Source organism: Bombina bombina, chromosome 9 (assembly GCF_027579735.1).
Source record: "Bombina bombina isolate aBomBom1 chromosome 9, aBomBom1.pri, whole genome shotgun sequence".
Lineage (NCBI taxonomy): Eukaryota > Metazoa > Chordata > Amphibia > Anura > Bombinatoridae > Bombina > Bombina bombina.
In genome coordinates this window covers 277,225,740-277,239,682 of record NC_069507.1, presented here as the reverse complement: position 1 = coordinate 277,239,682, position 13,943 = coordinate 277,225,740, and the positions used below count along the sequence as shown (strand labels likewise).

At 44.4% G+C, this 13,943-nt stretch overlaps 1 protein-coding gene across 1 annotated transcript in view; it reads right to left on the bottom strand.

The window, feature by feature from the left end:
- Positions 1-13,943, bottom strand: part of LOC128640586 (uncharacterized) — a 101,211-nt gene that overhangs the window by 48,197 nt on the left and 39,071 nt on the right. Inside the window, exons 4-5 of the mRNA XM_053693057.1 lie at positions 13,223-13,363; positions 12,003-12,199 (exon numbers count right to left, since the gene is read on the bottom strand). Coding sequence (XP_053549032.1) covers positions 12,003-12,199; positions 13,223-13,363 — 338 coding nt within the window. The remainder of the gene's footprint in view (positions 1-12,002; positions 12,200-13,222; positions 13,364-13,943) is intronic.

Here is a 13,943-nt window from a genome sequence, read left to right as displayed (position 1 = left end):
TGTCACTACTGTGTCATTATATAGTGCTTGGTGTTATTATACTGATGCAGATACCACTGACCCTATAACCAGCCCTCCTCTGGCTATACCCATGTGCCAGTGTCACTACTGTGTCATTATATAGCGCTGGGTGTTATTATATTGATGCAGATACCACTGACCCTATAACCAGCCCTCCTCTGGCTATACCCATGTGCCAGTGTCACTACTGTGTCATTATATAGCGCTGGGTGTTATTATACTGATGCAGATACCACTGATCCTATAACCAGCCCTTGTCTAGCTATACCCATGTGCCAGTGTCACTACTGTGTCATTATATAGTGCTGGGTGTTATTATACTGATGCAGATACCACTGACCCTATAACCAGCCCTCCTCTGGCTATACCCATGTACCAGTGCCACTACTGTGTCATTATATAGTGCTTGGTGTTATTATACTGATGCAGATACCACTGATCCTATAACCAGCCCTCCTCTGGCTATACCCATGTGCCAGTGTCACTACTGTGTCAGTATATAGTGCTGGGTGTTATTATATTATACTGATGCAGATACCACTGACCCTATAACCAGCCCTCCTCTGGCTATACCCATGTGCCAGTGTCACCACTGTGTCATTATATAGCGCTGGGTGTTATTATACTGATGCAGATACCACTGACCCTATAACCAGCCCTCCTCTGGCTATACCCATGTACCAGTGCCACTACTGTGTCATTATATAGTGCTTGGTGTTATTATACTGATGCAGATACCACTGATCCTATAACCAGCCCTCCTCTGGCTATACCCATGTGCCAGTGTCACCACTGTGTCATTATATAGTGCTGGGTGTTATTATACTGATGCAGATACCACTGATTCTATAAACAGTCCTCCTCTGGCTATACACATGTGCCAGTGTCACTACTGTGTCATTATATAGTGCTGGGTGTTATTATACAGATGCAGATACCACTGATCCTATAACCAGCACTACTCTGGCTATACCCATGTGCCAGTGTCACCACTGTGTCATTATATAGGGCTGGGTGTTATTATACTGATGCAGATACCACTGATCCTATAACCAGCCCTCCTCTAGCTATATCCATGTGCCAGTGTCACTACTGTGTCATTATATAGTGCTGGGTGTTATTATACTGATGCAGATACCACTGATCCTATAACCAGCCCTCCTCTGGCTATACCCATGTGCCAGTGTGACTACTGTGTCATTATATAGTGCTGGGTGTTATTATACTGATGCAGATACCACTGATCCTATAACCAGCCCTCCTCTGGCTATACTCATGTGCTAGTGTCACTACTGAGTCATTATATAGTGCTGGGTCTTATTATACTGATGCAGATACCACTGATCCTATAACCAGCCTTCCTCTGACTATACTCATGTGCCAGTGTCACTACTGTGTCATTATATAGCGCTGGGTGTTATTATACTGATGCAGATACCACTGATTCTGTAACCAGCCCTCCTCTGGCTATACCCATGTGCCAGTGTCACCACTGTGTCATTATATAGTGCTGGGTGTTATTATACTGATGCAGATACCACTGATCCTATAACCAGCCCTCCTCTGGCTATACCCATGTGCCAGTGTCACCACTGTGTCATTATATAGTGCTGGGTGTTATTATACTGATGCAGATACCACTGACCCTATAACCAGCCCTCCTCTGGCTATACCCATGTGCCAGTGTCACTACTGTGTCATTATATAGTGCTGGGTGTTATTATACTGATGCAGATACCACTGATCCTATAACCAGCCCTCCTCAGGCTATACCCATGAGCAAGTGTCACTACTGTGTCATTATATAGTGCTGGGTCTTATTATACTGATGCAGCTACCACTGATCCTATAACCAGCCCTCCTCTAGCTATACCCATGTGCTAGTGTGACTACTGAGTCATTATATAGCGCTGGGTGTTATTATACTGATGCAGATACCACTGATTCTATAACCAGCCCTCCTCTGGCTATACGCATGTGCCAGTGTCACTACTGTGTCATTATATAGTGCTGCGTGTTATTATACTGATGCAGATACCACTGACCCTATAACCAGCCCTCCTCTGGCTATACCCATGTGCCAGTGTCACTATTGTGTCATTATATAGTGCTGGGTGTTATTATACTGATGCAGATACTACTGACCCTATAACCAGCCCTCCTCTGGCTATACCCATGTGCCAGTGTCACTACTGTGTCATTATATAGTGCTGGGTGTTATTATACAGATGCAAATACCACTGATCCTATAACCAGCCCTCCTCTAGCTATACCCATGTGCCAGTGTCACTACTGTGTCATTATATAGTGCTGGGTGTTATTATATTATACTGATGCAGATACCACTGATCCTATAACCAGCCCTCCTCTGGTTATACCCATGTGCCAGTGTCACTACTGTGTCATTATATAGTGCTGGGTGTTATTATACTGATGCAGATACCACTGATCCTATAACCAGCCCTCCTCTGGCTATACCCATGTGCCAGTGTGACTACTGTGTCATTATATAGTGCTGGGTGTTATTATACTGATGCAGATACCACTGATCCTATAACCAGCCCTCCTCTGGCTATACTCATGTGCTAGTGTCACTACTGAGTCATTATATAGTGCTGGGTCTTATTATACTGATGCAGATACCACTGATCCTATAACCAGCCTTCCTCTGACTATACTCATGTGCCAGTGTCACTACTGTGTCATTATATAGCGCTGGGTGTTATTATACTGATGCAGATACCACTGATTCTGTAACCAGCCCTCCTCTGGCTATACCCATGTGCCAGTGTCACCACTGTGTCATTATATAGTGCTGGGTGTTATTATACTGATGCAGATACCACTGATCCTATAACCAGCCCTCCTCTGGCTATACCCATGTGCCAGTGTCACCACTGTGTCATTATATAGTGCTGGGTGTTATTATACTGATGCAGATACCACTGACCCTATAACCAGCCCTCCTCTGGCTATACCCATGTGCCAGTGTCACTACTGTGTCATTATATAGTGCTGGGTGTTATTATACTGATGCAGATACCACTGATCCTATAACCAGCCCTCCTCAGGCTATACCCATGAGCAAGTGTCACTACTGTGTCATTATATAGTGCTGGGTCTTATTATACTGATGCAGCTACCACTGATCCTATAACCAGCCCTCCTCTAGCTATACCCATGTGCTAGTGTGACTACTGAGTCATTATATAGCGCTGGGTGTTATTATACTGATGCAGATACCACTGATTCTATAACCAGCCCTCCTCTGGCTATACGCATGTGCCAGTGTCACTACTGTGTCATTATATAGTGCTGCGTGTTATTATACTGATGCAGATACCACTGACCCTATAACCAGCCCTCCTCTGGCTATACCCATGTGCCAGTGTCACTATTGTGTCATTATATAGTGCTGGGTGTTATTATACTGATGCAGATACTACTGACCCTATAACCAGCCCTCCTCTGGCTATACCCATGTGCCAGTGTCACTACTGTGTCATTATATAGTGCTGGGTGTTATTATACAGATGCAAATACCACTGATCCTATAACCAGCCCTCCTCTAGCTATACCCATGTGCCAGTGTCACTACTGTGTCATTATATAGTGCTGGGTGTTATTATATTATACTGATGCAGATACCACTGACCCTATAACCAGCCCTCCTCTGGCTATACGCATGTGCCAGTGTCACTACTGTGTCATTATATAGTGCTGCGTGTTATTATACTGATGCAGATACCACTGACCCTATAACCAGCCCTCCTCTGACTATACCCATGAGCTAGTGTGACTACTGAGTCATTATATAGTGCTGGGTGTTATTATACTGATGCAGATACCACTGATCCTATAACCAGCCCTCCTCTGGCTATACCCATGTGCCAGTGTCACTACTGTGTCATTATATAGTGCTGGGTGTTATTATACTGATGCAGATACCACTGATCCTATAACCAGCCCTCCTCTAGCTATATCCATGTGCCAGTGTCACTACTGTGTCATTATATAGTGCTGGGTGTTATTATACTGATGCAGATACCACTGACCCTATAACCAGCCCTCCTCTGGCTATACCCATGTGCCAGTATCACTACTGTGTCATTATATAGTGCTGGGTGTTATTATACTGATGCAGATACCACTGATCCTATAACCAGCCCTCCTCTGGCTATACGCATGTGCCAGTGTCACTACTGTGTCATTATATAGTGCTGGGTGTTATTATACTGATGCAGATACCACTGATTCTATAACCAGCCCTCCTCTGGCTATACGCATGTGCCAGTGTCACTACTGTGTCATTATATAGTGCTGCGTGTTATTATACTGATGCAGATACCACTGACCCTATAACCAGCCCTCCTCTGGCTATACCCATGTGTTAGTGTGACTACTGAGTCATTATATAGTGCTGGGTGTTATTATACTGATGCAGATACCACTGATCCTATAACCAGCCCTCCTCTGGCTATACCCATGTGCCAGTGTCACTACTGTGTCATTATATAGTGCTGGGTGTTATTATACTGATGCAGATACCACTGATCCTATAACCAGCCCTCCTCTAGCTATATCCATGTGCCAGTGTCACTACTGTGTCATTATATAGTGCTGGGTGTTGTTATACTGATGCAGATACCACTGATCCTATAACCAGCCCTTGTCTAGCTATATCCATGTGCCAGTGTCACTACTGTGTCATTATATAGTGCTGGGTGTTATTATACTGATGCAGATCCTACTGATCCTATAACCAGCCCTCCTCTGGCTATACCCATGTGCCAGTGTCACTACTGTGTCATTATATAGTGCTGGGTGTTATTATACTGATGCAGATACCACTGATCCTATAACCAGCCCTCCTCTGGCTATACGCATGAGCCAGTGTCACTACTGTGTCTTTGTATAGTGCTGGGTGTTATTATACTGATGCAGATACCACTGATCCTATAACCAGCCCTTGTCTAGCTATACCTATGTGCCAGTGTCACTACTGTGTCATTATATAGTGCTGGGTGTTATTATACTGATGCAGATACCACTGATCCTATAACCAGCCCTTGTCTAGCTATACCCATGTGCCAGTGTCACTACTGTGTCATTATATAGTGCTGGGTGTTATTATACTGATGCAGATACCACTGATCCTATAACCAGCCCTCCTCTGGCTATACCCATGTGCTAGTGTCACTACTGTGTCATTATATAGTGCTGGGTGTTATTATACTGATGCAGATACCACTGATCCTATAACCAGCCCTCCTCTGGCTATACCCATGTGCCAGTGTCTCTACTGTGTCATTATATAATGCTGGGTGTTATTATACTGATGCAGATACCACTGATCCTATAACCAGCCCTCCTCTGGCTATACCCATGTGCCAGTGTCACTACTGTGTCATTATATAGCGCTTGGTGTTATTATACTGATGCAGATACCACTGATCCTATAACCAGCCCTCCTCTGGCTATACCCATGTGCCAGTATCACTACTATGTCATTATATAGTGCTGGGTGTTATTATACTGATACAGATACCACTGATCCTATAACCAGCCCTCCTCTGGCTATACCCATGTGCCAGTATCACTACTGTGTCATTATATAGTGCTGGGTGTTATTATACTGATGCAGATACCACTGATCCTATAACCAGCCCTCCTCTAGCTATATCCATGTGCCAGTGTCACTACTGTGTCATTATATAGTGCTGGGTGTTATTATACTGATGCAGATACCACTGACCCTATAACCAGCCCTCCTCTGGCTATACTCATGTGCCAGTGCCACTACTGTGTTATTATATAGTGCTGGGTGTTATTATACTGATGCAGATACCACTGATCCTATAACCAGCCCTCCTCTGTCTATACCCATGTGCCAGTGTCACTACTGTGTCATTATATAGCGCTGGGTGTTATTATACTGATGCAGATATCACTGATCCCATAACCAGCCCTCCTCTGTCTATACCCATGTGCCAGTGTCACTACTGTGTCATTATATAGTGCTGGGTGTTATTATACTGATGCAGATACCACTGATCCTATAACCAGTCCTCCTCTGTCTATACCCATGTGCCAGTGTCACTACTGTGTCATTATATAGTGCTGGGTGTTATTATACTGATGCAGATACTACTGATCCTATAACCAGCCCTCCTCTGTCTATACCCATGTGCCAGTGTCACTACTGTGTCATTATATAGTGCTGGTTGTTATTATACTGATCCTATAACCAGCCCTCCTCTGGCTATACGCATGTACCAGTGTCAATACTGTGTCATTATATAGAGCTGGGTGTTATTATACTGATGCAGATACCACTGATCCTATAACCAGCCCTCCTCTGGCTATACGCATGTACCAGTATCAATACTGTGTCATTATATAGAGCTGGGTGTTATTATACTGATGCAGATGCCACTGATCCTATAACCAGCCCTCCTCTGGCTATACCCAAGTGCCAGTGTCACTACTGTGTCATTATATAGAGCTGGGTGTTATTATACTGATGCAGATACCACTGATCCTATAACCAGCCCACCTCTGGCTATACCCATGTGCCAGTGTCACTACTGTGTCTTTGTATAGAGCTGGGTGTTATTATACTGATGCAGATACCACTGATCCTATAACCAGCCCTCCTCTGGCTATACCCATGTGCCAGTGTCACTACTGTGTCATTATATACTGCTGGGTGTTATTATACTGATGCAGATACCACTGATCCTATAACCAGCCCTCCTCTGGCTATATCCATGTGCCAGTGTCACTACTGTGTCATTATATAGAGCTGGGTGTTATTATACAGATGCAGATACCACTGATCCTATAACCAGCCCTCCTCTGGCTATACCCATGTGCCAGTGTCACTACTGTGTCATTATATAGTGCTGGGTATTATTATACAGATGCAGATACCACTGATCCTATAACCAGCCTTCCTCTGGCTATACCCATGAGCCAGTGTCACTACTGTGTCTTTGTATAGTGCTGGGTGTTATTATACTGATGCAGATACCACTGATCCTATAACCAGCCCTCCTCTGGCTATATCCATGTGCCAGTGTAACTACTGTGTCATTATATAGTGCTGGGTGTTATTATACTGATGCAGATACCACTGATCCTATAACCAGCCCTCCTCTGGCTATACCCATGTGCCAGTGTCACTACTGTGTCTTTGTATAGAGCTGGGTGTTATTATACTGATGCAGATCCTACTGATCCTATAACCAGCCCTCCTCTGGCTATACCCATGTGCCAGTGTCACTACTGTGTCATTATATAGTGCTGGGTGTTATTATACTGATGCAGATACCACTGATCCTATAACCAGCCCTTGTCTAGCTATACGCATGTGCCAGTGTCACTACTGTGTCTTTGTATAGAGCTGGGTGTTATTATACAGATGCAGATACCACTGATCCTATAACCAGCCCTTGTCTAGCTATACCCATGTGCCAGTGTCACTACTGTGTGATTATATAGTGCTGGGTGTTATTATACAGATGCAGATACCACTGATCCTATAACCAGCCCTTGTCTAGCTATACCCATGTGCCAGTGTCACTACTGTGTCATTATATAGTGCTGGGTGTTATTATACTGATGCAGATCCTACTGATCCTATAACCAGCCCTCCTCTGGCTATATCCATGAGCCAGTGTCACTACTGTGTCTTTGTATAGAGCTGGGTGTTATTATACAGATGCAGATACCACTGATCCTATAACCAGCCCTCCTCTGGCTATACCCATGTGCCAGTGTCACTTCTGTGTCATTATATAGTGCTGGGTGTTATTATACTGATGCAGATACCACTGACCCTATAACCAGCCCTCCTCTGGCTATACCCATGTGCCAGTGTCACTACTGTGTCTTTGTATAGAGCTGGGTGTTATTATACAGATGCAGATACCACTGATCCTATAACCAGCCCTCCTCTGGCTATACCCATGTGCCAGTGTCACTACTGTGTCTTTGTATAGAGCTGGGTGTTATTATACTGATGCAGATCCTACTGATCCTATAACCAGCCCTCCTCTGGCTATACCCATGTGCCAGTGTCACTACTGTGTCATTATATAGTGCTGGGTGTTATTATACTGATGCAGATACCACTGATCCTATAACCAGCCCTTGTCTAGCTAAACGCATGTGCCAGTGTCACTACTGTGTCTTTGTATAGAGCTGGGTGTTATTATACAGATGCAGATACCACTGATCCTATAACCAGCCCTTGTCTAGCTATACCCATGTGCCAGTGTCACTACTGTGTGATTATATAGTGCTGGGTGTTATTATACAGATGCAGATACCACTGATCCTATAACCAGCCCTCCTCTGGCTATATGCATGTGCCAGTGTCACTACTGTGTCTTTGTATAGAGCTGGGTGTTATTATACAGATGCAGATACCACTGATCCTATAACCAGCCCTCCTCTGGCTATACCCATGTGCCAGTGTCACTACTGTGTCTTTGTATAGAGCTGGGTGTTATTATACTGATGCAGATCCTACTGATCCTATAACCAGCCCTCCTCTGGCTATACCCATGTGCCAGTGTCACTACTGTGTCATTATATAGTGCTGGGTGTTATTATACTGATGCAGATACCACTGATCCTATAACCAGCCCTTGTCTAGCTATACGCATGTGCCAGTGTCACTACTGTGTCTTTGTATAGAGCTGGGTGTTATTATACAGATGCAGATACCACTGATCCTATAACCAGCCCTTGTCTAGCTATACCCATGTGCCAGTGTCACTACTGTGTCATTATATAGTGCTGGGTGTTATTATACTGATGCAGATACCACTGATCCTATAACCAGCCCTCCTCTGGCTATATCCATGAGCCAGTGTCACTACTGTGTCTTTGTATAGAGCTGGGTGTTATTATACAGATGCAGATACCACTGATCCTATAACCAGCCCTCCTCTGGCTATACCCATGTGCCAGTGTCACTTCTGTGTCATTATATAGTGCTGGGTGTTATTATACTGATGCAGCTACCACTGACCCTATAACCAGCCCTCCTCTGGCTATACCCATGTGCCAGTGTCACTACTGTGTCTTTGTATAGAGCTGGGTGTTATTATACAGATGCAGATACCACTGATCCTATAACCAGCCCTCCTCTGGCTATACCCATGTGCCAGTGTCACTACTGTGTCTTTGTATAGAGCTGGGTGTTATTATACTGATGCAGATCCTACTGATCCTATAACCAGCCCTCCTCTGGCTATACCCATGTGCCAGTGTCACTACTGTGTCATTATATAGTGCTGGGTGTTATTATACTGATGCAGATACCACTGATCCTATAACCAGCCCTTGTCTAGCTAAACGCATGTGCCAGTGTCACTACTGTGTCTTTGTATAGAGCTGGGTGTTATTATACAGATGCAGATACCACTGATCCTATAACCAGCCCTTGTCTAGCTATACCCATGTGCCAGTGTAACTACTGTGTGATTATATAGTGCTGGGTGTTATTATACAGATGCAGATACCACTGATCCTATAACCAGCCCTCCTCTGGCTATGCCCATGTGCCAGTGTCACTACTGTGTCTTTGTATAGAGCTGGGTGTTATTATACAGATGCAGATACCACTGATCCTATAACCAGCCCTCCTCTGGCTATACCCATGTGCCAGTGTCACTACTGTGTCTTTGTATAGAGCTGGGTGTTATTATACAAATGCAGATACCACTGATCCTATAACCAGCCCTCCTCTGGCTATACCCATGTGCCAGTGTCACTACTGTGTCATTATATAGTGCTGGGTGTTATTATACTGATGCAGATACCGCTGACCCTATAACCAGCCCTCCTCTGGCTATACCCATGTGCCAGTGTCACTACTGTGTCTTTGTATAGAGCTGGGTGTTATTATACAGATGCAGATACCACCGATCCTATAACCAGCCCTCCTCTGGCTATACCCATGTGCCAGTGTCACTACTGTGTCATTATATAGTGCTGGGTGTTATTATACAGATGCAGATACCACCGATCCTATAACCAGCCCTCCTCTGGCTATACCCATGTGCCAGTGTCACTACTGTGTCATTATATAGAGCTGGGTGTTATTATACTGATGCAGATACCACTGATCCTATAACCAGCCCTCCTCTGGCTATACCCATGTGCCAGTGTCATTATATAGCGCTGGGTGTTATTATACTGATGCAGATACCACTGATCCTATAACCAGCCCTCCTCTGGCTATACCCATGTGCCAGTGTCACTACTGTGTCTTTGTATAGAGCTGGGTGTTATTATACAGATGCAGATACCACTGATCCTATAACCAGCCCTCCTCTGGCTATACCCATGTGCCAGTGTCACTACTGTGTCATTATATAGAGCTGGGTGTTATTATACTGATGCAGATACCACTGATCCTATAACCAGCCCTCCTCTGGCTATACCCATGTGCCAGTGTCACTACTGTGTCTTTGTATAGAGCTGGGTGTTATTATACTGATGCAGATACCACTGATCCTATAACCAGCCCTCCTCTGGCTATACCCATGTGCCAGTGTCACTGCTGTGTTTTTGTATAGAGCTGGGTGTTATTATACTGATGCAGATACCACTGACCCTATAACCAGCCCTTGTCTGGCTATACTCATGTGCCAGTGTCACTACTGTGTTATTATATAGTGCTGGGTGTTACTATACTGATGCAGATACCACTGACCCTATAACCAGCCCTTGTCTGGCTATATGCATGTGCCAGTGTCACTACTGTGTCTTTGTATACAGCTGGGTGTAATTATACAGATGCAGATCCTACTGATCCTATAACCAGCCCTCCTCTGGCTATACCCATGTGCTACTGTCACTACTGTGTCATTATATAGCGCTGGGTGTTATTATACTGATGCAGATACCACTGATCCTATAACCAGCCCTCTTCTGGCTATACCCATGTGCCAGTGTCACTACTGTGTCATTATATAGTGCTTGGTGTTATTATACTGATGCAGATACCACTGACCCTATAACCAGCCCTCCTCTGGCTATACCCATGTGCCAGTGTCACTACTGTGTTATTATATAGTGCTGGGTGTTACTATACTGATGCAGATACCACTGACCCTATAACCAGCCTTTGTCTGGCTATACCCATGTGCCAGTGTCACTACTGTGTCATTATACAGCGCTGGGTGTTATTATACTGATGCAGATACCACTGATCCTATAACCAGCCCTCCTCTGGCTATATCCATGAGCCAGTGTCACTACTGTGTCTTTGTATAGAGCTGGGTGTTATTATACTGATGCAGATACCACTGATCCTATAACCAGCCCTCCTCTGGCTATACCCATCTACCAGTGTCACTACTGTGTCTTTGTATAGAGCTGGGTGTTATTATAATGATGCAGATACCACTGATCCTATAACCAGCCCTCCTCTGGCTATACCCATGTGCCAGTGTCACTACTGTGTCATTATATAGTGCTGGGTGTTATTATACTGATGCAGATACCACTGATCCTATAACCAGCCCTCCTCTGGCTATATCCATGAGCCAGTGTCACTACTGTGTCTTTGTATATAGCTGGGTGTTATTATACAGATGCAGATACACATCCAGTATTTCACTCAGGCTTTATTTATTCCATAACTTATCACCCAATATCGCTAGCAGTCTCTTGACAAGCCACTAATTTTATTCTCACTACATATTTTTTTTATTCCTATTATTTAATCAGAAAGAAAAGATATACTAAGGTTGTGGTGGACACTGCAAGGGCTAGTCACGGACACCTTGCCTATCCCTGAGCACTACCCCCCCACCCTTTTGACAGTGGTAAAACATAACTAACTGCTCTCTCCAGAGTCACTAAAGCTCACTCACCTCACCATTCCTTTTGTGAATTCAGTAGAGTATCACCTGATTGGTAACAAGGGAGCTGTAAGACATGGGGCATATAGAGGGCATCACCTTTAGAGTATCATATGGGCACCATGCACGTGGGTGGCTATCGATCTCAAAAAGCCCATGGAAGCTGAGGGAGATGATTAACCCTTTCTCCAGGCGAATGCTGTAGTTGCAATTTAGGTTTGGGGGGTACGGCTTGGGGTACCCTGGGCTGGAGATGAAGCCATATTCCTCTGTGAACTGCTGACTGCTGCACTCAACTAAAAGAGAAACTCTGGTCAGCTATGAATGTGACATAAAATGATAGAAAATAGCAGAGTGGATGTAATGTGACAGAGGTGAGAGAGTGACCCAGAGGCAATGGTATCACATAGATGATATTAATGGATAATATGAGAGTGTCACAAGTGTTATTAATGACAAAAGGGTGATATAGAGTGACAACAGGTGACAGTGAAAGAGGTTATAGTAACAGAGGGACAGAAGGAGATATTGACAGAGGGTGACCGTTACAGACAAGGACAGAGGTTATAGTAACAGAGGGACAGAATGGGATAGTGACAGAGGGTGACAATAACAGACAGGGATAGAGGTTATAGTAACAGAGGGACAGAATGGGATAGTGACAGAGAGTGACAGTAACAGACAGGGGCAGATATTATAGTGACAGAGAGTGACAGTAACAGACAGGGGCAGAGATTATAGTGACAGAGAGTGACAGTAACAGACAGGGGCAGAGATTATAGTGACAGAGAGTGACAGTAACAGACAGGGGCAGAGATTATAGTGACAGAGAGTGACAGTAACAGACAGGGGCAGAGATTATAGTGACAGAGAGTGACAGTAACAGACAGGGGCAGAGATTATAGTGACAGAGAGTGACAGTAACAGACAGGGGCAGAGATTATAGTGACAGAGAGTGACAGTAACAGACAGGGGCAGGAACAGAGGGGGATACTGTGATATAGGGCAATATTGACAGAGTGTGATAGTGTCCGAGTGAAATAGTAATAAATGGGGGATTGTGCCAGAGGTCAAAAGTGACAAATGGGGACAGGGACATTGAGTGATAGTGACAGGGACAGAGGGTGACAGGCGCAGAGAGGGATAGTGACAAAGGGTGACAGGGACATAGAGGAATAGTGACAGAGGGTAAGAGGGACAGAGGGTGACAGTTAGTGCAAGTTTGGTAGAAATGATAGATATGAAGCTTGAGCTCAGCCAGGAGTGATAATAATAAAGAGCTGGGGATGGAGGAGCAGGATATGGAACCTTGGTCACACCTTTGCAGGATCGCTGATCATCCTGTAGTTGGTACCCCACGAAGCAGGAGCAGTAATAGCTCCCCATATAGTTGTGACAGACATGCTCACATGGGGGGTTCCAGGGGGCATTATCCTTAGGTGGTGAGCACTCGTCTGTGTCTGAGAGAGAAAACACAAAGGGTTATTGGAATAGAAAGACATAATCTGTCTCTACCTGATGCTTTTTACTTTCTGCATGTTTTTAATATATTATACGATTCATAGAAACTCATGAGGTTGTCATTAAAGTGAAAGTCAATCCTAGCGTTTGTGAAATGCTTGGATTAACCATTGAAACAAATAAAGATGGCTTTCATTCATGAACTACTGATCTACTGGGATTTTCATGCACAACCATCTCTAGTGTTTACAGAGAATGGCCTGAAAAAGAGAGAATATCCAGGTGTCAGGGTGCCAGGAATCAGACTGAGACGAGAAGTGCAACAATAATCACACCTTTTTTATAGCAAAAATAATAAAAAGTCCACAAGTCAAATAACAAGACAGGAGTCAAAACCAGAGCTGTTAGTCAGACGAGCCGAGTCAGGAACAAGGAGAACAGCAAAGTCAAGAACAAGCCAGTGATCAGGAACCAGAAGACACGTCAGACAGCCAGGTAATACACAGGAGTTCTCACAAACAGGTCTGAGACAACGCAAGGGTAAAGCATACTGAACCGAGGCCCTTTAAATAATAACTG